We start from the raw sequence: 22,668 nt of genomic DNA on the forward strand, positions 1-22,668 counted from the left end.
CCTGGTCTTCTAAGGCTGTATTCAGTGAGAAATCTACAGATGACGTGCACCTCACTGGAAATGTAACTACAAGTTAGATCAACACAGCTCACTTTTGTGAGCGGAACCACAATTCATTCTGTACATTTCTAGCTATTTTTGCACTGCAGATTCACATTAATTGGTGAAAATGTCTCTATATACAGTATAATAATCATGGCATCAATATAAGACCACAAAGGTCAGCATGATTCTTGGAGGGAGATTGCTAAAAGTAGTGGAAGTGGAAATATTTGAGACAAATACATTTGAAAGAGAAAGTCACATTTATTTATTTATCTATCACAGCTAGCACTGGATGTTAAACGCCGAGACACCGCCACAAGGTAATTAACATCAGCCACATAGGTTACATCGTAGGTTCTATAAAAGGCCTGAAGTCTAAATCAGGCATTACAGACAGGATGACTTCGAGTCCTCTACAACATATATGTTCACTCTATTTGGACTTTTTTCTGTTGGCTACTGTAATGTATTGGTACTGCAATAAAATCATGGCAAGGCAACTCATTCTGTCAGGTGAGCCGGCCAAGTGCCTGATTGGATCAGTGTTCGATGTCAGCTATTTAGGTAAGTAGTTCAGTGTTAAGACTACTGCTTTAACCCTTTAAACCCTTTTATTTTGTTATCGTTTTCATGGTTAACTCCGTTTTCCTGGGTCTTCTTTTTTCGGTTACTGGTACTAGTTTTATTTTGTTGTATTTATCCGCGATACCTTAAAGGCCGGTCTGTGAAAATATTGTCGGGCATAAACCGGTCCGTGGCGCAAAAAAGGTTGGGGACCGCTGAGCTAGTGCAATAATTTTTTTTTTGCATATGAAACCGGAGGAGTTGTACTTGCATCTTATGCCATCAGCTTGTCCTAGGTCACGGTTTCCTTCCACATATAGCTTTGCAAAAATTGCATAAAAAGAGCTTGCAGGAACAAAAACATAATATTCCAGAAACACGCTTTGCTTATCCAATCAGCTGTTCGTAACACTTCCCACATTGAAATAGACGTCAGTGCGAATGATCGCATGTCCGCCATTACCTGCCCGAAACCGAAAGTGATGTCATTTTCGTGGAAAATGTAGTTTTTTACTTGTAGGCCTTAAAAGCCTATACTGGTGTTTTTATAAGTCATGTTTGACTTTATGCTTTTCTGAATAGTTGCTGGGATGCTTACAACTCGAACTGCACTGCTTAAAATAGTTTATTTTGATGCACATGCTGTTTTCTTTGCAAATTTGCATCATAGGATTGTTTTTCGTTTTTTCTGTAGTATATAAAAATTGGTGTATCTCAAAAATAAAACTATGAAGACACTCAAAATAAATTTCTTGTTGTTGTAAACTATTTTTTGCAACTTTTTTGTATTTAAAGTTTTGAGGGATAAACCTCTTAAATTTCTCCAAGTAGAAATATATGTAAAAAAAAAAAAACTAAAAAAAAACTAAAACGATTTTCAATTTTTTTGTAGTTTATTGCACTTTTTTTGCAATTTATGTAGTTACTATGGACTTAATGCATACATATTATTAAAATTTGGGCTATAACAGTTGTATTGATGTATAGCAACTTGAAATGCTCCCAAAAATGGCACTACAGCATGTAAAAATATAAAGCAAGCTCTGGCAGCCTTGGTTCTATGGTAGGTCTTAAAGGGTTAATGCTCACATTCACCCTTTCCCTCAATAGGATGAGAATCTCAACAATACTGAGCTTAAAACACCAACATAGATTTAAGTCAAACAAAACGTTGTTGTGCAAAAACCAAACATACTAACATAGAAATTGAAGTTGGTCTGTCATACAAGACATCCAGAAAAATAGAGGAAAAACAGCTGGTGGATGTCCAGCTCCCTGAAGGTGATGGGCCCACCTGTAAGCCCACACAACCTGAAGGAAAGATTAGTACTGCTGACTGTGTTAAAGCTGCTTAAGGCTGGACAGCTGCTGCTGCTCTACATTACCTGAATATAACTTCTATACCAGCTGCTTGCTATAAGTTTTTAAAATGAGAAATGTACATTTAGAGACACTAGTTAAATTATGGAAAAGTTCAACCACATCTTGGCAGGAACTGCTCCTCTATCAAAGCATTTTAATTATAAAAACTTACTTTGGCTTTCAAACGTCTGCGCTCCACTTACAGCAGGGAACAGCCGAATGATGCCTAGGCTGGACTTCAACAGCTACTAGTCTCTAGCAAACACCTGGGTTTTTCCTGGCACTAAATTTGCCTATGGTGGGTGAAGTAACCACAAGTAATCTGACCTGACAGAAGTCTGTGCACTGCCTGTTATTTTTTGGCTATCTGATAAACATTTTAAGCTTAAGGAAAAAAAGCCCCACATTTGCTAACAATATTCAATATTTGGTGGAAGGCCAAAACCTTTTTGGCGGTCATGAAAATATACCTAAAAATGGTAGGATGCATATTAAGTTGTACCATTGCAGCATATTAACGTCTTAATATGCTGGGGAAACAGGACACAACGCTTGTCTCACATTCAACTTACCAGTAGACATAGTAGGCCATTGCCATGAACACCATCGCCCCACAGATCCCAGTGAAGATCATGACAGCACTCTGGTTCAGCATTTTGGCTTCTGGTATTCCACCAGTTCACAGCCAGAAAAAATATATACTAAAAACAAAACAAAGAAAAGGCCTGCAGATAGCAGAGGATAGTCACAAGCTGCCCTGCTTTGTCGCCATAATAATCCCACAGAAGGGAAGAGGGAGATTATGATGATGACAGCGAGAACACAGTCAGATCCCAAGAACCTGTAGGAGGAACTACCTAATCAGCACACGAGTTTACCAGGGACCAATGAACTCGCCCATGAACTCGAGAGTTATTAAAAAGCATAAATCTTCATTTAAATCAGCATAAAGTAAACACCTCAATGAATTGTTATCAGATTTGGCTAAATAATATCAGAAGGAAGTCTAGAAAAACAGACAGCTCACTTCAGAAAGGAAGGAGTCACACATACTGTTTGCAGTGTCTTACAAGCATTCCCATCCTCTAATCCAGTGTATCAGATTAGTGCTGATTAGCAGGCTATGGGTACCCTGGATATGTCACATTCAATTAACATTAACAAAGAGAAGGCCTAGTCTCTGCCCAACCATAGTGAAGTAAAGAGAATAGCATTGTTACGCTAAAGTAACCAATCATAATTTACTGTATTGTGATTCACTTTGCCATAAGCTGCTTGTTACTAACATCTTGCATCATGAAAGTGATGGGTTCAAAGAAATGATCAGCAATATCCTTGAAAAATCTCTTCATGTGATATCTAGTCGTGTTTTCTTATTGGTTTTTTACTGGCTAAAGATGGACCCTTCAGAGGATGGCTTGTTAACGAGTCTGATTTACCTTACTTAACAGACGTCTATGAATTTTCTGGTATTTTTTGGTAATTTTGTTAAAACAAATCAATATATATTTAATCTTGATTAACTGAAATTCCACTTAATAAAACTAGTCAACTAGTTAAGTATATTTATTACAGCCCTAGTGGGTATTCTTTGATGGAAGCACAAAATTCTTTGATGGGATCTGTAACAAATGACCACAAAGCCTGAATCAGAGTTCAGATTATTGGCATGCCTTGGGGGTACAGGTCCCCCCCCCAAACAAATGCACATAATCACCTATTGCTTATGTTGTTTCAAACAGTGAAACATCAGCAATAACTTATTGCTGTAACAACCAATCTCAGGCTATTGAATCGGTTGACAGTAACAAGTTGGTATTGACAACAGACAGTTTTCAAAGATGGATGCAGTTAACATCGCGACATGCTTAGTAGCTAAAAACCTGTTGATCACAAGTCATGTGAAAATAATGATATCATGGACAATCCTTCTTTCTGAGACTTAGCATGAAACACCTCTGTAAACTGCATTCATATAAAGTAAAACATTTAGTCAATTCTGTCTACACAATGGCAAGTCTCTCCACCTGTCAAAGCTGGTTGCCCATTAATTTCATATGCAACTCTAACCTGAATATAGAGATATTATATGCCATGCCAGCATCCTCTTTCCTTGACAGTACCTTGGGTAAGGAAAGGATTTACTACAGATCTCCATTACTCACCCACACAAAGATAGCACACGGGGCTAGCGGGCAAGTTACCAAAGGCTTCGGATACTTGCACACAGTTAATGTTAATGTGGTCCGGACAAACTAGCAGACAGAGGCATAAATAAACTGTCAAGTGATAGCTGAAGCGAGTAGGTTGACGTTACAGTACAGTTCTAGGGTCTTACCACCGGGTGTTAAAGCCAAATACCAACGGAGATAAAAATACATGGTGATAGCTGGACAATGAAGGTCATTGATATTTCAAAGCATGAAGAGCTCTAAATCCCTGCACAGCACTACTGAGTGTGTTTTAAAGCCACAACACTTACTACACAAGAGAAATGTAATTCTTGGCAGCTAAAAGAACACTTAAAGTGCATTTAGTTTCTTTAATTATGATCATGCACGCACAGGAAAGAGCATATGCTGGAATAATGATAACAATAATACAGCAAGGAAGATTAAAAGGTGAACTCAACCTGCTGTATTTGCCAAAAATGTGGCTCCAAATGTGAACCTGCCGGCTGAGCTCATGATCATATTACCATATTTATACTGGTTTGTTTATGTGTGGGGGAAAAAAAAAACAACTATGATCCTACTAACGTGTATTGGCTGTGTAGCCATCTGGGACCATTTAAAACTATGAAAATAAAGCAATCTCACCTTTGCATGGTGTCAGTATTACAATAATCACAGCAAGCATTATGGAAATCTAGTCAAACATTTTATGCAAAGCTTCTACATATGGGTTTATCACTGAGGTTAGGTGAAAAGCTGGCTGATGTAAAGAGCCTTGGATCATTTAAACATTAGGTCCTTCAACACAAGACCATTTAAAGGTGGGAATATTATGCTGCTACTCCCCTCACTATTCTGTATAAGACTACAAAGGTTAACAAAAAGAGGGTCAACTAGTAAGAGCAGGGAGAGTTATGTGAAATTCTTAGACAGTTTGAGTATGAATGCACCAGGCTGAATCTGAATGCAGGTAATGAATGCTACAAAAGTTTGACATTGTTCACCCCGATGACACTGCTTAGATAAAGTCTTAACACATGTCTCAAAGTCCAATAGGACAATACTATGCTTGATTACTAGATAAAGGAGATCAATAGGTTACGACTTGTAAACGAGCAAGTCACTGCACTTTGGATCAACAGCTGGTTCAATTATTAATAGCATATATACGTCAACGATGCCTTTAGGTATAGGGCTGTGCGATATGACCAAAATCTCATATCCCGATATAAGACATCTATCGTCCGATAACGATATAAATCACAAAAATTTAACATTTTCTGTAAATTCTGTGAATCTCGGGCAGCTCGACTTGCGTGAAGTGTTTCCAGCTGGGCGTCGTGTACCTGGAATCGAGTGTTTTAACCGATGCACGAAACTATATATTTTTAGACATAAGTTGTAACGGCCGCTGTTTTCTTTTTGAGTATTTATTGCACGGCGTGCTGCGGGGAAAAGCGTAGCACTATTTTATTGAGCATCCCACTCTGTTTAAACTATGAAAAGGCTGATTTTATTTTTAACTTTAGTGAGAATACACCTAACAGGTAAATGTGCCGGATGCAGCCATTTTGGATATTAACCTGCCAGCTCCCTAGCACAAAGTCCGATCTGATGTCTAACAACTCTGATGTGGAGATATCGTGCTGCGTTTTTTTGAGCATTGACTGTAGCAGTGGGCAGAGCTATATTTTACCTAGCTACCCCAGCCTTCTTTTACTGACTTACTGTCGTTATCTTTGGTAGGATTTATGAATTTCTCCCTTTTCTTTCTTTGTACCATTGTCTTAAATCCTAGGAACTAGTGTTTTTACCCTTTTTTAAAATCCACCTTTTCCCACACTGAAATCAAATCGAGTCTGGCATTCACCTCCTGCACCATCTAAACAAAAAGCACCATTGCCTCCATTAAAAAGGAAGAAAATCCATTACATTTTAGTGCAGAACTAGTGATTCTTTTAAAATTTCTATAACATGACACTAGTGCTTGTAGAAGATACACTTTTACTGCATTGTCAGCGTGTTTGGGATCATTGGTCATGCTGACAAATTTTTTGTAGAATCAACTAAACAAGTGTAACTTGTTCTAGTAACAAAGTGCCTAAAGATACTATTTAAAATTGTTATACAAAACAACTTAGTAGAATAAACAACACTGGTTCTTCTCCAGCCTTAGGTTCCTCTTTTTTTTCCCCCATTCCTAAATGATTTGTGTCAGTGTTAAGAGACTTATAAAGCAAAAACAAAAAATATCATTTCTCTGAAAATCATCAGGTACAAGGACTGGACTGAGAATGAGGGGGGGAGCAGTCAATGTCCAAAGAAAAACTTAAAGACCTGGAGCACTATTGCTCTTTAAAAACATAAATGGCAGCTCAAGACTTATACAGGATTCATTGATCTTGTAAAATTACTAAATAATGAATAGCAGCAGTGATCCAGTCCACATATCCTCCTCTCAAGGTCAATTAAAGGCATGCATAAACACCAACAAGTGGCCTTATATGGCAGTGTGAAGCAGTGCGTGCACACTTTACCATTCAATATTTAATATAAAAAAGTGAAGTTTTATTAACGGACTTCCCTTTTGCCCTTCTGGTTTTACTCTTAGTAGTATGAGACCAAGCTGTCTCTTGCACCAAGCAGTCACATTATCAACACTGGTTTAATTTTAAAAAAGGAAAAACAATCCCCGTTCTGGTATAAAAATGCTGGGAGTTACTTGCCTGTCACGCACTGCTCGTCCAGCTGGTTAAAAGTGAGGCTCAAGAATAAAGTTAGCACGGGTTAAAACAGCCGCAGACTTCAATGAACTTTAGTAACCTCAAGAGTCGTACGAGATCTGTACGCAGGTCAACTCTGAGCCAGCTGGCGCATACGACGTAAAGCGTGACAGAGCGGGGGTGCAATATAGCAACATTTAACTACGAAAAATGAACCCAGTCATAGTTTACCATGAACTCTAGCATATCATACCTTAGTGTCAAAGTGTTGCAGCCCAACCTACTGTATCTGAATGCAAATGCTTAAGATGTTTGTATGCACCAAATGCGGCATGCCCGGGCTGATAGATTCTCAGAGACCAACTAGCCAGCAGGTCCCTTCAATCCTACCACTGACACGGCTTATCTTTTGTCACACATGGCTCGGCTGCGGCCGTTAAGCTAGCTGCTCTGTGAAGTCAAAGTTGCAGGCACACACACACACAATTCCCTCAGAAGAAGACGACATTAAAGAAAAAGCCACCCAACTGTCTTAGCTACTGCCAATAGAGATAGTAAATGTGTGAACACTGGTTCGACTAAATGAGCCGAGCGGCACAGGAAAGACAGGTGCTAACGGTACAAGCTAGCATGCTATATAAGCAACATCCACACAGCGAGGCTAAAAAATGTTTTCTGGCGACAGGATGGCGTCTATTAGATTGACTCTTTAGCTGCTAATCACTGCCAACTTTTCCCCCATCCTTTGTTAATAGGTACCCGTTATTATCTTAGGCTAGTTAGCCAGTTCCCGTTAGCAGCCAGTGTCAGCCTTACCTGAAGATTATTCGCTGGGGACTCGGTGGGTTTAGTTACACTTTTTCGCCGCTTTCTGGCCTTCTGGGGGCGTAAAATGAGCCTGTCAACAAACGTTGCCCTACTCTGTCGGTTTCCAGAGACGCAATGAAAATGACTTGAGGCAATAGGATTTGCAGGAGCTCTATTGTTTGTCGGTTAAAGCCCCACATTTCCTCCAAGCCCATCTGAAGGTGGCCTTTCCTACATCCGGTCCAGCCCCTCATTCATTTTCACAGAGATGCACAAAAATACACAAAAACATGCACAGACGTACTGCAGCGCACTCCCGCCGCTGCTGCAAGTTTGATTACAGGTAAAAGCAGATAAAGGCCTATAATGTCTGTTTTTATTGATTTTCTGCTACCATTTGCAAAGATATGTTTACTCCATACAGCGCAGCAGACTAGTGCAGCGATTTCTTGACCAATCAAATTTAGGTTTTTACCCCCTTAAATTTTCTGTTTCGGGAAGAAAATCTGAATCTTCAGTTTTAAAAAAATGATATCATAATGTATCGTCAAAATAAAAGAAAGTCACTGTTTTTAAACTAGTTGGGGTTTTTTTTTAACATGATATTACTAACTGCCTACATTATTACATATCAGCCCTATACTCTCAGTACATCTTAGTCGACTTTACAATTTTGTCCCATATCTAGCTTTTCTACACCTTCTTTTATCTAAAATTCTCCCATTTTCTTGGCCTTGCATTCAAAATACTACATGAAGCATTTTATTCACGTACAGATTTCCGCTTTGCAGTGTCATGTCACTGTTTTGTTTTTTTTTCATTTCCTCAGCAAGTGTGCATGCTCGATTAACTTTAAGCCTCTTTAGCCCTCTGCTGGTGCATACCCATACCTGCAGCTACTCCGCACTTCTGTGGGAATCTAAACCTTCTGTCTCACAGTCGTATCTGGAATATTATTTTCTTATTTTTAATTTTTCAGATTAATTTCAGTGTAAGTGTGCTCATAGCTGTTAAGTATTTTAAAGTCATAGCTTCAGCATTAGTTTTAACTGTGGGGTCTTTGTCAGGACAAGCTTAATAAACACATGCACCAGAGTCCTTGAATCAAATTCATCTACAAGCTGCCTTCTGTTGCATTTATGCCAGCTTCCCAAAAATGGTTATCACAGCTTGTTTTAGCCAGCTTTAGTCTGTACTTTCTCATTTCTCTAGTGTATACTGGCCCCGAATAAGAACTCCTTTTCTTTGTTGCTGTGATCAGGTTACAGACATGTTGGCCTGTCTGGTTATCTGGGCTAATGCTGGCTATTCATACTGTGGATTAGTGACAAAATACAGCCCTGTCACCCAGCCCTAATCACACAATATAGTAAGCACCTGCCAAGACGTGCTGACATCTTTGTCTTTGTTCTTCCTTTCATATTCCCTTATTTCTTTTCATATTAAAATGTGTTCTCATTGAAGCACATGGATAAGATCCAGTTCAACTGTGGTACCTGATTTAAGCTGGTGAGCAATTACCTCTCCACAATGGCTCCAGTGTCCTCCTTTACTTAGACTTAACAGAGAAAAACTACACTCACTGGCCACTTCATCAGGTACGTCTGTTTAATTGGTCATTAACATTAATAAGAAATCAGCCATTCAAATGGCACCTGCTTAATGCATTTAGCCATGTTGAAATGATCAAGACGACCTGCTGAAGTTCAGACTCGGCATCAGAAGGGGGACGAAAGGTGTTTTAAGTGATTTTGAGCATAGCACAATTGTTGGTTCCGGATGGGCTGGTCTAAGGATTTCAGAATATACTGATCTGCTGAGATTTACCGAAACAACCATCTCCAGAGTTCACAAAGAATGGTCTGAAAAATGAGTGGTTGTTCCCTGAGCTATAATATAATGCTTTGACTGCTTCGAGCTGATAGGAAGACAACAGTAAGTCAAATAACTACTCACTACAACAAAGGTATGAATGTAGAACATGTCCAACTTTAAAGCAGAAGGGCTACAGCAGCAGAAGGCCACACCTCTCCTGTCAGCCAGTTCACACAGGCTCATTAAAACTGGACAAGACTAGAAAAAAAGTTGCCTGTTATGACAAGTCTTGATTTTCAACATTCAGATGGTCAAAATTAGTCAAAAACAAGATGAAAACACAGATCCTGGCTTCTATCACCTGCTTAGTCTGAGGGTGGTGGAGTACTTCAGCATCGTTCAAACACCACAGCCTACCTGAGTGTTGTTGCTGAGCATGTCCAGTCCTTTGTGACCATCTTCTGACTGCATGTTACAAATCAAATCATTTCAAACTGGTTTCTTGAACACGACAGGGAGCTCACTTTACAGTAATCAGATCTCAGTTCTCTTAGAACACTTATCTTGAAACCCAACAGACAAAAAAATAAATTAACACAAATGAGGCACAATTTCAATAAAAAGATTATTATTATTTTAATTGTTTATGTATTGCTCTATAACAGAGCAGCAGCTCAAGGTTTGGCACTTGACTTTCTAACATTATGTGCAAGAATCAGATATAAGCACACAAAAACATTCACAACCACTGTTTTGCTTTCCTAACCTTGTTAAGGCTACAGTATAACGTGGTCTCTCATAGACGCTCCTCTAGAGATATGACAACAGTCATAAAAGAAAACAGTGACCATTAGTAAATATATTAAAGATCATCTGTGCAAATACCTCAATTTGAGATGCTTAAGACATGAATCTACCATGTTACACACCTGCAAGAAAGCATTGCGTAATTTAAAAAAAGGACGTCAAAACGTCATTTTTAGGAAAATTGATTAAAAGAACATTTTTGACATCAGCTATTACGATTATCGTTAAAGTCGCAAGTTTTCTAAAATAGAGTTGGAATAAAATGAGAACAAGACTACAACCTACTGAAACACATTTCAGCACTTATCCACTCGATCTATAAGGTGGCAACACTTGTCTTGAAATGAAGTGCATTTTAAGCACATTGCATGCATTCTTAACAGTTAAAAATAATTTTATAGTGGATTAACCCAGCGTGTTTTAATGTTATCACAGAGTCTACTGATGTTCTAGTCTCAAAACAAGAAGACGAATGGCCATGCATGTAACGCTGGTTTTGTGCGTTTTCTGTTCAGCTTAATAAATTATTTTCACTATCTTGAAATGATTCTTTAATATAAACACGAGCCCCTTTCAGACATGCACGTCTTTCGATTAATCTGCTGCAATCGCTTCATGGCTAAACACAAATCTGTATCCCATTATCGATTCCATTTCTGTAGCTTCCTGCATTTTGCCTATTTTAATATTGGTTGTTGTCACTTGTTGCACTTTTTACTTATATGAAGAAATTTGGGGTGAGGGCAAAGCTATTAAAACAGACTTTTTCTCCTCAATATTGCCAGTTGATCAAAGAAAGTCATTGGGTTTCTCTGTATAATTCTGAGGGTCTAATCGGTACAATACAGAGTGCTTTGCAGCAGTTACCTTTACAAATCGCTTTGAACTTGGCATAGTTATGAATGTTTGCAGTCACATTAATGGACAGGTTTGTTAGACCAGAACTGTGCATGCCTCTCGTGCATCTCAGTGGGTCTCTCAACTCACCAGAGGATGACATAAAAAGCAGCCATTTTAATCAACCATTTTAAATTTGTTATGAGATTAAAACATTTCCACATGATGCATTTTTGCTATGCCAGAAGAGAGATCTCTTTCATGTCTAAGAGGGGCAGCGTGAAGCCTTCTCACCAGACCCACAAATATCGTGTTTGTAGCGTAGCTGTGTCTGTCACAGTCCCGAGTATGTCTGAATTCAATTGTTAGTGACATTAACTTAAAATTAACCCATGCCAGAATGCCACAATGCAATCAGCCGAGAGGCTGATGAAGCCAGTAATGTTTCGCATCCCGTGTCTGGAAAGGGTTCAAAACTGGCTGATGTGTTGTTTTTGTTCTGAATCAAGGGCAGATGTTGCCTTTGCTAGCCACAGAACAGACACTTATGGCAGTTATTTCAGTGTCTGTGAGCAGAACAAACAGAAATCCTGCTGACCACTCACGAACAAATTAAAAGCAGTAGTAACGCCCCCCCCCCCAGTGATTCTGTAAGGCAGAGACACGTGACAGTCTTTGATGTGAAAATCCTATGTTTGTCTGGCGGACTGCCCAGATTTCTACCAGCTTAAAGTGAAAAGTTCACAGAGAACATTACAGTCTTCACTGTGAAGACTTTTGTAAAAGCTTGGCTTCCACTACAATGGCAGGATTCTCGATGTCTGCTTTGCTCTGAACCATCCTCAGCTCCAGTTGTGCAGGGGTAGGCCTTTTCCCGGGGCCAGCCATTTCTGAAAAAGAGGGAGACGTTTAAGGGAAACAAACAAACAAACAGGTTTTTGCCCTGTGGTGAACTAAACAAACAAGAACTCAAAGGATAGGTTATACACAGTCACAAAGCTATTTGTTTCAAAATATAAAAAGCTTTTACTAAATATAAACAACAGAAGCAAAAAGTGCCCCAGTAAACAACTTGAAGACAAAGTAAAAAAACCTGATGACAAACTGAAGTCACTGGATACACGCACAAACCCTACCATTGGCATAAGTAATGGTCCTCTTAATGACATGGTGCATGACAGAAACAGTCTTCTCACAGGCAGTCTGTTAAAAAGGAAGATTAGTTTAGCTATGATTCATATATTATCTGCATTTGACTGAAAACACGTATGTGTTGCTGACCTTCAGGTCCTTGGGGTGTTGATGAGTCCAGGCTAACATCAGGGCAGCAAAAAGGTCTCCTGTTCCCACAAATACAGCATCGACTTTGGGGATATCCATGCAGATTTTCTGATCTGTGTTGGTCCCATCTGGTTTCTCTGCAGTGACGAGGACAAACGGAGCCGTTATCCTAATTTTATAGGTTACTCTGTCGATCCTACACGAGGACTGCATCCCCACAGTTTATAGCCATTTTGACAAAGTCAGCCTGATACTTTACTTATTTTTTGGCTTCCAAGAGCCACCAGGAACTGGTCCCCTTGTTTCGATGGAAGGTCTGTACTAGTGAGGACCACGGTCTCTGGACCCATTTTATGAAGCAGGTCCATCACCTGCAGAACAGATAAAAATCCCATTTTCTCAAACTTTGTCATTCGTGATGCCACAAATTAAATCTAAACACAGCCAAACAAAATATTTCTGATATTCACCTCAATAGCATCTTCCTCAGTGTTAATTTTCCTCCCAGTTAAGAGCCTATGAAAAAAAATGTCACAAAAAAGCAACAATGCTTGCCATTTTGCATCTTTTAATTAGTTTTTACAGCGTATTTTTAAGCTTCTGTAAAAATAAAAAAATAAAAATAAAAAAAGATCATTATTCTTTTATTCTTCGATGTAAAAACTGTTTAAAATGCACTCACTCTGCTTCAAACTGGTTGGGAGTCAGGATGTCAGCCAAAGGCACTACTTTGTTCTTGTAGACTGGCAGCAGGTTCTCTGGAACATACTGAGCAAGCAACAACAACAAAATACATAAATCTGATTTCCCAACCTGTCTACAAGTAACAAATGGAAATTGTTATACAGTCCAAAATGACTAAACAAATCCTACACTGTAATTCAAGAGTGCGCTGAAGAGCACAAAAAGAACCTGACACTGTTCATTAAACTGTCAGCAGCTGGATGTGTGTGGATAACTGCTTACCATAGCACCCTGGTCTCCCATAACAGGATCACAAACTGGAAAGAAGAAATTTTAAAAATGAGGCTTAAAAAAAAAAGTTCACTTTTTAAAATGGAAAATCCAATCTGACACTCACCGTACACCAAGCTGGGATTGGCCTTCTTCAGCTCCTTAATAATATCAACCACTGTCTCCAGGAAGGAGATGTCCCTGCTGTATCCTTTGGGAAGAAATTTTGGGTTAACCTGAACTGCAGCATTGCCACACACACACACACACACACACACAATTTCTAGTTTCTGAGCTTCCTAAAGTTTGGTATGAGATTTTTGGACCTCGGTCACACAGACAACAACCACTGGTCATAAGGTAAAAATGTGTTGTTGGTGACACCTGCTGTGTAACTGAACTGTAAGCTGATCTAAAGTCCCAGTAATGAAGGCCAAAGACCAAGTCTGTACTAATGAGGACCGCAGTCTCTGGAACCATTTCATGAAGCAAGTGCATCACCTGGAGAATAGAAAAAAAATCAAATTTTCTGAAGCTTTGTTAATCCCGATGCCAAAATTAAATACAAGTGCAGCAAAATGTGAAAGTGAATCCAAATTTTTTTCTGATATTCACCTCAGCAGAATCTACCTCTTCCTGGTGACTGCCAGGCACTAGAGAAAACTCACATCCGGGTTGGCAAGTGATTGCTGGAGGTTGCTAGTGCAAAATTGGTCACAAAAAGGTATATGCTGTTGCACCAAAAAGGTGCTTTGATCGCTAGTAGACTGCTGTAGTTGCTAATAGCTTGCTTGGACGTCTGTAGTTTTCGCTATGACTGAATGCAAATGGGAAGTATTTGCAGACAAGACAGCATTTTTCCATGCAAACAGTGGGTGACCATGGCAATCTTCTAGCAACCAAAGCGATCACAAGGAGGCTCCTGGTACAGCACCCTCTCTGACCCCTCAGTGATAAAGCCTACCTCCATCAGGTGTGCTGTAACCTAATGTCCCACCCAGCCTTATCAGATCAATGCCGCCCACAATAAACTTATACTAATAAAATAATACTGAAAGGAGACACTCCTTAAACTCACCTGTGAGGATGTAGTCATAATGGTTCACATTGTTGAGCTTAATACCCTCATAGAGCACATTCAGTTCTTCTGCTGTCAGTACTTGCCCCTTCCAGTGGCCGTAGCCTGGGCAGAGATAAAAATAAATAAATAAATAAAACTGATGAAATTTTTCCATTGCTAAATCTGATCTGATTTGGTTAACTCTCTTATTTCAAGGATGTTTTGTGTTAAAGTCTAAAACCATGATTTTAGACCTTTTGAGGATAAATGAGGAAGGAGGACACACATTTGCACTACTTAACCTAATAGAAGGGCTCATATATTGCATTAGCCCTACTGTGCATAAATCAACTTAGCAGACATTGCCATCCTTTCTCTCTTTTTCCATCGACCTAATTCCCTCTGCTGAGGTCCCTCTCCCCTTTGTACTTAGCAGGGCCTCCGCAGCTACTGAATGGAAAGCTTGTATCCTGGCTGCCAGCTCGCCTTTCTTTGTCCCTCTTTCACTATTAAACTAGAATAAACCCTAAAAAGCTGTTCTGACTACAAATGACTGCACACAAAATGGACACACAAACACTCCTGTATACCAGAGGAAAAAATATAAGAGCTCACACAGAGCCCAAACTTGAACACGAGCCAGCGAGTTAGCCTCCTGCAGAGAGGACTTAACAGAAAGCTCACAGCAAAGCAGCAGTTTGTGCTGTGGTTGGGGGCGCTTCCACTGAAAGTGGAACATTTCAGAATTTTAATCTTTAAACATACCGGAAATAAGATGAAGGGTCACATTCAGAGTATGATCGAATGTTCAAAACTCATCAGCTTCCCATTTGTATTGGTTCAAGTGATTTCTGTGTAGGCCTCCTGCTCCTGCAGAGAAAAGCGCATTCTTTGCATACTTCAACACATGAACCCCAACTAATAATCCCATCATCTCAGCAGGTGTGTTGATTAGGGGGGAGAAATGCCAACAAACTAAATGTGGGGCAAAGGTTATATCTGTATGGGGTAATTTACTAATGCTGAGGTGTAAACTGAAACCTTGAGAAATTTCAACAACAAAAAAAAAACAAAAAAACAAAAAAAGTCATGTAGGTTACAGGTTTTGCAACTACTCTGGCTTGTTGTGATAGGATGCAACTGTCATCATAGACTCATGTATCATATCTGTCCAAACTGTCTTCCGTCTCCTCCTGAGCCACATGATTCATGTGGAGAGTCACATGCGCCCTGCTTAACTTGCTTTATCCCTCATCGTTTTCCCTTCATGCATAATTGAAAATTAACTTGCATAACCTCTCTGAGCATCGGCTTCCACCAGTAACACAAATTTCCTGCTCTTTTCCAGCATTTTCATTTCTTTGTGATAGCTTTCATTGTAATCTGCTGAAGTCTGCACAGCTTGTGACTTTATGGCTACTCCTGGTTCAGTGCATCTTAGGCAGCAAAAAATTGTGACAGGTTTTGCTGCTTTCTTAACAGCTAAGTGTTTGTCCTGCAGTGCTGACTTTAAAAAAAAAAAAAAAAAGTAACTCTAGCCTTGAGCCCACTAGTGTAACTGCCATATTTCTTTTCTTAATGACATTTTCACTGTCTAATTGTGTGACTATTGCACAATATACTTGTGAGAACATGCATGTATTCACAAATAGATTTTTTTTTTTAAAAAGGTAAATGAAAAGACAGTGGTTGGGGAAAAAAAAAAACCCCACACCAGTTGCTTAAGAATCACTCGCTTGAAGTAATCTCCAAGATCAGTAGCGATTGCAAGCAAGTAAACATTGACTTGGGATGCCTGTGGCTCAGGAGGAAAAGTGGGTCATCCACTAATTGGAGGGTTAAAGGTTTGATCATTGGCTGCTTCAGTCTGCATGCCAAAGTATCCTTGGGCAAGATACCGAACCCCAAGTTGGTCTGATGCATCCACCAGAGTGCCAGTGTTTCACAAAAAACACTTAAGTGTATGAGTCAGCCATGTCATATAAAGTGCTTTGAGTGCTCCGGTAGAAAAGTGCTCAATAAGAATCAGTCCATTTACTTTCCATTGCTGAGATTTCAACCATAGCATCAGGAATGCTCACATTTTTGCTTTGGGGTCAAACAAGTAAAAATCATTATAATCTGTCAATCAAAAATATTTTTCAAATTGATTTTTTATTTCATCCAGCTGCTTAGAGGAGTCTTTGAAGACTCCACAGATACTATTTGAACAACAATATATCCTGATCTTTAGACAGTATCTCAAGATACAAAATATAAAGAAATTAGGAGTAAGGAAAATGAGATGTGGGTATTGAAATGTGCAAACATCCATGGAAATACAATATAGAAGGCAAAAAACAGAGTCTGTACAATTCTAACGAGCTTGAAAATCAGTCAATCACAGTTTGAACGCTCTTAGGCAACTTTCTTGTAATTTAACTAGTCTTCAGGAATAGTCTTCCAAGCGTCTTGAAGGACATTCAAAGCTCTTCTTTGGAGGTTTACTTGCTTTTGTTCTGAATTTTCATTCATCACACCATAAGACTCATTGCCACTGATCTTCAGTCTAGTTATTGGGTAATTTGGCAATTTGACAGCGACCATTGAGACCATTTCTGACGAGGCTTCGGTGAAGAGTACACGGATCAACTGAAGGTCCAGATGAATCTCTCGGGTCCTGTGTCAGGTTTTTTCCTGGGTGTTTTTTTTTTTTTTTTAAGGCCATGGCTTTCAGATACTGTTCAGCTTTTTTGTTTTTCCAAGACCTGCAAGTTCTCAGATTTTTAAGGACATACTTTTCCTGTTGAACAGGAGTTTTTCCTTCCCACTGTCACCAAGTGCTTGCTCATACGGGGTTGTCTGATTGTTGGTGTTACAATATAAAGTGACTTGATGAGACTGTTGATGTGAACTAGCGCTAAATAAAAACAAAAATAATTGAATTAATATGTTCATCTCTTTATCTGTTTATTAAGTGGCTGAACAGACAAAACGGTCTAAAAATGGTCAGGTACAAGGAATGAACATAAGTGAAAAACAGCCAGTGCCCTTTGAAAAACTTTTAAAAACTTCTTAAGAAACTTTAAAGAACTGCTGCTCAAAACCTATTTGTCAAAAAATGACAAGAAAGTCCGGCTCCTTCGAAGCAAAATATAAAGAAAAGAGAGTGTGCCTCAAGACATTTCCACAGTACTGCAAATGATATTAGCAGAACATTTTTCTGGTTTAATATACAAGGGATACAGACTGGGGCTACCAGATATTAAGCCAATACAATGACTAGCTTTCTGGGAGAGTCCTGGTAGAAGTAAGGCCTGTGGGCAGTTATTTTGAACCTGCTCTCTAACTGAACAGTGGGAGAGACAGAAGACATTTTAAAGGTTTTCTGTTTTTGTCCCAAAATAAGGTTGAAAAGTTTCACCTGTGCACACTGTAAGTTGCACAACATTATAGCTTCACAAACGGCTTGTTGTTGAGTGCGAACTAGACTGAGAAGCACCATGTTTATTTACATGATGGATACAGTAATCCAAGAAAAACAATAAGTAAAAGATATGCCAGCCGTTAAAACTGCTGTGAATCTCTACAGTCTGCATTCACCAACATGTTCCCTGTTAGGACTGTCAATCAAGCCTCTTTGGCGAGAGGAGTGAAACAACCGTCGTCTTTGCCTTTGTGAAATTCTCCCACAGACGTCTATTCAGGACTCAGAGTGCTGTGTGTCTCCTTTGTAATGCCTGCTGTGCTAACCAGCCGCAGTGATTCCTTTAAGCTCTTAGCTGTTACTTTGGGGATCCTTTTAGCGCATTGAACAGTGTCCATTTGGTCTCTGGACTGGAGATATCTGTATGATAATCAACATCGATATGGTCATCTTTACAATGATCTTCTAGATAATGCTAAACAGTCTGCAGGTACTTTAATTCCCTTCTATCCTAAATCTATTTCTGCCATCTAAATATAACATCTTTAAAGTTTGTATAGCGATACCCTGTGTCCACTGTCTGGACTACTGCGTGGACATAAAATTCCTGTCCTACAGTAATTTAACTAGAATACAAATAGTTGACAGCCAGTTGAATTGAGTCCCCTAAAGTTGTGGTCATTGACAAAGAGTTATTCAGACTGCTGGCAACATGCTGACAATTTATCTGCATTTACAAATGTTACAGCAATTATTTGCAGCCCTTCAACAATCTCTCTGAGAGTGACTGCAGTCACTCCAAGTCAGACTTCAACTGTTTGCAGAAAAGTTGCCTCCCATCAGGAAACCTGTGCAATTCCCTTGTGATCGGATGTGGCTTTGCAGCAAGCTCAAGCTCTGGGCAACCACTTAGTCACCCAAAGTTACAATCGGTTACATAATGTATAAAAATTCATTCCAATCAAGGGGCAGACACAGACTTTACTTTTGCAGATGCAAGAAGTGTTCGTTTTATCAGCAAATTTTGGTTTTGTTTTAGTTAATGTTTAGACTAAAACATCGATTAGGTTTGGTAATTTATCTAAATTCTTTCAGTTTAGTTTATAAGTCACCTAAAAAGTATAAACTTACAGTATCCTAAATCTAATACCACATGTCAGCACTTCTCTTCCTCCTAAGGGTTGACATTTTGTGGCACTTTATGACGAACAGGAGGCATGAAGGTTACCGAATTTTTCGGACCATAAGGTGCACCGGATTATAAGGCGCACTGTCAATGAATGGGTCTTTTTTTCCATACATAAGGCGCAAAAAGCAAAACAAAACAGTCAGATAAGTCAAACTTTACTCAACTCATTCTTCTCTTTATGTTATGCTAACATAGCTGTGTCGCTAGCGATCACGTTGCATATCATAATATACCAGCTAGTTCAACTTCAGTAACCCTACAAACGTCACTGCTGTTTAGTTTTCTGTCTTCATTTAAGTTGGAAGTGATAGCAGAGCTGTACGTCTTAATTTTTCCAGAAATCTCTCAGTCAGAACATGGTATATCATGTTTAGGTGGAAACTAGCGAGCTAACTTCCTGCTAACTTCTAACTCCGTTGAATTTAATAAATTCTGTTTTCATGAATGCCTAGATGTTAAATTTAATTGTTACACCTGGTAAAGCAGCAATGATGATCATTTTATTAAAGATGAAATAATTTAGACAGTTTTAATACTCAGTGATGCCGCAGTATTCGTTTGACTTTGAGACCTGAATATGACAGAGTTTTGGACCCAGATGACTCCACGAGGCTCCTGACTATGGTAGCCGTAATGCTCCGACAATCCATCAAGCGGTGCGGCTTCATAGCTTACCAAAGTCGTACTAAAACATTTTTTGACAGATTTCTGAGCGTGTACCACAAAATCAGTTCTAGATCAGTAAGCACAACCAGAATTCATACATAAGGTGCACTGGATTATAAGGCACACTGTCAATTTTTGAAGAAAATTAAAGGATTTTAAGTGCGCTATTTAGTGTGGTAAATACGGTAGGTGAACCCCCCCCTTTGCAATGCTGTTTGTTGGGCGCAGATCAAATTGTGGATGTCCTTGTATATGAGCCAATAGTATGGGCTCAAATTCCTCAAAAAATAAATATTTTGTACTTCTAAATCAGAATCTGTATGTGTAAAAAGAATTTGTGTGTGTGTAAAAAAAGATTTGTGTGTGGACTTAGCCAAAAAATACGTGCTTTTGTCCTCGTGCGTTAGTTTTCATTTATACAGTCTTGTTTTTGTAAGGAAAAAAAAAGCTTGCTGGCTAAAACTACTGGTGAACAAAATTAAAACTGGATGCAAGGAAGTTGCTGTTCTATTTTCACTCGTGTGACTGAGCCATTCACTTGTTTGGAATTAGGAGGTAGTTTTGCGAAGATAGGTGCGTTGGATGGTTTTTCGGTTGAGATGATTTAATGGAAGTTTACTCGCCAAATGTTATCTAAGGATAGTGGTGCATGAGATGAGCCCTGTTGTTTGTAGTATTCCCAGAGATTTAATAAAATATTGATATTTGTGTCTCTGTGCCAATACAATATCTCCAAACAGAATACTCACAACAATCTTGTGTCAATTTTTACCCCAACCTTACACAATATACAGGTAAAGTCATCAAATCACACAGCGCCGTCACATGGATATGCTCAGAGTTTGGATTTATCTGCTTTTTCACAGCTGAGTAACCTGAGAGCTGAAGAAGGCGATTCCTAGAAAAACATTAACTTCTCTAGTTCTCCCCCTCTAAACCTGGCTGATGGTCACAGTGACTGTCTTTCACTGAGTCGCATATAGCAATACTAACAAGCCAAAGTATACAGACAGAGATAACTCCCCTGTACAGCTAGCAAAATAGTCCCAATGCATGCGTGCAAAGAAGTCTTCTTTTAATCTTCTGACCAACCAAAAAAAGTTGCATGTATCCTTAAATGCCCCTAAAATGTACTTAAATCCATCTACTCTGTTAAACTTAAGCCGTTATATTTTAACCAACTATGGCAAACTGGATGCAAGAAACCTAACTGGATGAGAACGGACGATTGTTTTTCCGCCCTTACAAAAGCTTTCAATAAGTGATTTCCATATCCGATCCATGTAATATAGCAGCAGTGACAAAAGTTAATGGTCCAACCAACCAGCATAAAAAGGCTGAGTTGTTACACAAGTAGAAAAAGGAGTCAATCGACTTTATGATAATGAATGAAAAGCACTTTGCTGCTCCATTAAAATCACTCAGCCAACCTGTGTGATTGGAGAACTGCACCGAGTTGATGGAGTCCACTTCAAAGCCCAGCACCTGGGAAGAGAGACATGAAGCAGCTGTTAAAACAGAGAACAATGGGCTCCGTCTTGCACTCTGTCTAAATGAATCACACTGCACTGCAGGAACAGCACGCTGAAGGTGAACCACTGTGAGAACAAGTCAACATTCAGAGTTTCAAAGTTTCAGCCCCCCCTTTCTGACAGCTTCAACAGTTTTTCCATTTCAAAAAAATCGCATGTTTGACGAGAACTTTTGCATAATTTAGTTTCTAAATAGCTCCTTCTGTGGACTGTCGACTCCAGTTATCAAACTTGTTTGATAAGAAGAACAATAAAGTGGATTATAATGCAAGATGATATCACGCAACCACAATTAAATAAGTTACCAGGGAATTCTGATCATTTTTAAGGATGCACTATTGTAAGGGGCAAACACAGACATTAACCAGTGAAAGTGAAGAAGGAGATTATCTGTTTCTTCTTATCAGTTTTGTTAAGAAAGACTTTGATTTCAAATAATTCCTATATATTCATATTTCTATTAAATAACAAAAGTTAATTTATTTTCAAATATCAATATAGATCAGATACATTTCCCTAACGTGTTAAATTAGATTTTTTTAAAAAGATGAAAATGGGAACGCTATAATGTGATGTAATCACTGACAATGAGTGGTATATTAGTAACAATGAGAATCATGCTGGAATATTTCAGCTCCAGTTTAACTAATATTAAACAGCATTTGTTGTTGTATTTTTAGGTTTACAGTCGTTTAGTGGGATTAAAGGGTGGAAAATGGAAAAGGGGCCTTTGATGTTTCTCAGAAAATGTTACAAAATCTCATAAATCAGGAAGTGTCGCTGTGGACCGGTGCTAGATTTTCTACGTTTTCGTTACAAGTTAGATGCTGTTTCCCTCCCCGTCTCTCTCTCTTTGGACTACAGAGGGTTGTTTGAAACTACCACCTGAACGTTAGATCCGGTTCTTCTTACCTGCAGCGGGAATGTTGCCGACTTGTTCCCAACGTATCCCCTGACAACGTGACTCTGAATGGACAACACGCGACACTCCATTATAGTCGACCTGCGTTTAAAAAAAACACCTGACTGATTCACTTTACCCTAAAGCAGTATTAAAGACCAGGGCAGACTGAAGCAAGCAGAAACTTAGCATGTGGGGAATAAGTCCCGCTTTGAAGGACAGCAGCTGTGCTGCCGAGTCACATTTACGGCTTTTTTTCTTCAGGCAGCTAGGAGGACTCCTAAGTGGAGCATTCACAGACTCATCAGGAATGTGGGAAAACTGGGTTGCAAACACAAAGGGGGTTCCCGTTGTTGACTGAAGTTTATCAGTGATTATTTTTTGTATGTGATAGGAAAACACCTTTTCCACAAAATAAACGATCGACATAGATATAGATATATTTTAAGACAACTGAAACAGCCACATACAGGCAAAAACAATACATTTATTTCACAATCTCCAGAGAACATTAATTATATTAATATATACTGATGATTGAAAAC

The 22,668-nt window shown here is 39.0% G+C and overlaps 2 protein-coding genes across 4 annotated transcripts in view; both read right to left on the reverse strand.

Annotated features, from left to right (window-relative positions):
- The window catches only part of agpat3 (1-acylglycerol-3-phosphate O-acyltransferase 3), a 20,637-nt gene extending 12,718 nt beyond the window's left edge, over nt 1-7,919 (reverse strand). The window contains exon 1 of one of the 2 annotated variants that reach the window (XM_013914003.1): nt 7,685-7,919. The gene's annotated coding sequence lies outside the window, so the exon portion shown is untranslated. Of the gene's footprint in view, nt 1-2,543; nt 3,031-7,684 lie in introns of those variants that run through there. The other variant, XM_005745685.2, reaches the window with a different exon arrangement.
- Nucleotides 7,920-10,625: 2,706 nt separating this feature from the next.
- LOC102214826 (pyridoxal kinase-like) lies at nt 10,626-22,441 on the reverse strand. 2 transcript variants are annotated; one of them, XM_013913999.1, is made up of 11 exons: nt 22,108-22,441; nt 21,121-21,175; nt 14,448-14,552; nt 13,497-13,580; nt 13,382-13,416; nt 13,098-13,183; nt 12,886-12,931; nt 12,675-12,786; nt 12,416-12,552; nt 12,271-12,337; nt 10,626-12,024 (listed from the first exon to the last, which is right to left on the reverse strand). In XM_013913999.1, the coding sequence occupies exons 1-11, from the start codon at nt 22,213-22,215 to the stop codon at nt 11,897-11,899; spliced, it is 963 nt and encodes a 320-aa protein (XP_013769453.1). In that variant the 5' UTR covers nt 22,216-22,441; the 3' UTR covers nt 10,626-11,896. The 2 variants fall into 2 exon arrangements, with proteins under 2 accessions (XP_013769453.1, XP_005745743.1); XM_005745686.2 differs by having other exon boundaries at nt 22,135-22,439.
- Nucleotides 22,442-22,668: the final 227 nt, after the last annotated feature.

The sequence above is a fragment of the Pundamilia nyererei genome, unplaced genomic scaffold (assembly GCF_000239375.1).
Source record: "Pundamilia nyererei isolate P.nyererei 1_Seehausen unplaced genomic scaffold, PunNye1.0 scaffold00163, whole genome shotgun sequence".
NCBI classification, from domain to species: domain Eukaryota; kingdom Metazoa; phylum Chordata; class Actinopteri; order Cichliformes; family Cichlidae; genus Pundamilia; species Pundamilia nyererei.

Bases quoted from the DNA above. Each gene is read 5' to 3' on its own strand.
- LOC102214826 (XM_013913999.1), bottom strand. From the start codon at position 22,215: ATGGAGTGTCGCGTGTTGTCCATTCAGAGTCACGTTGTCAGGGGATAC. The intron at 21,176-22,107 runs GTGGTAGTTTCA...CTCTCTTCCCAG, and splicing joins GAACCGGATCTAACGTTCAG to GTGCTGGGCTTTGAAGTGGA. The intron at 12,338-12,415 runs GTCAGCAACACA...CCTTTTTAACAG, and splicing joins AACACCCCAAGGACCTGAAG to ACTGCCTGTGAGAAGACTGT.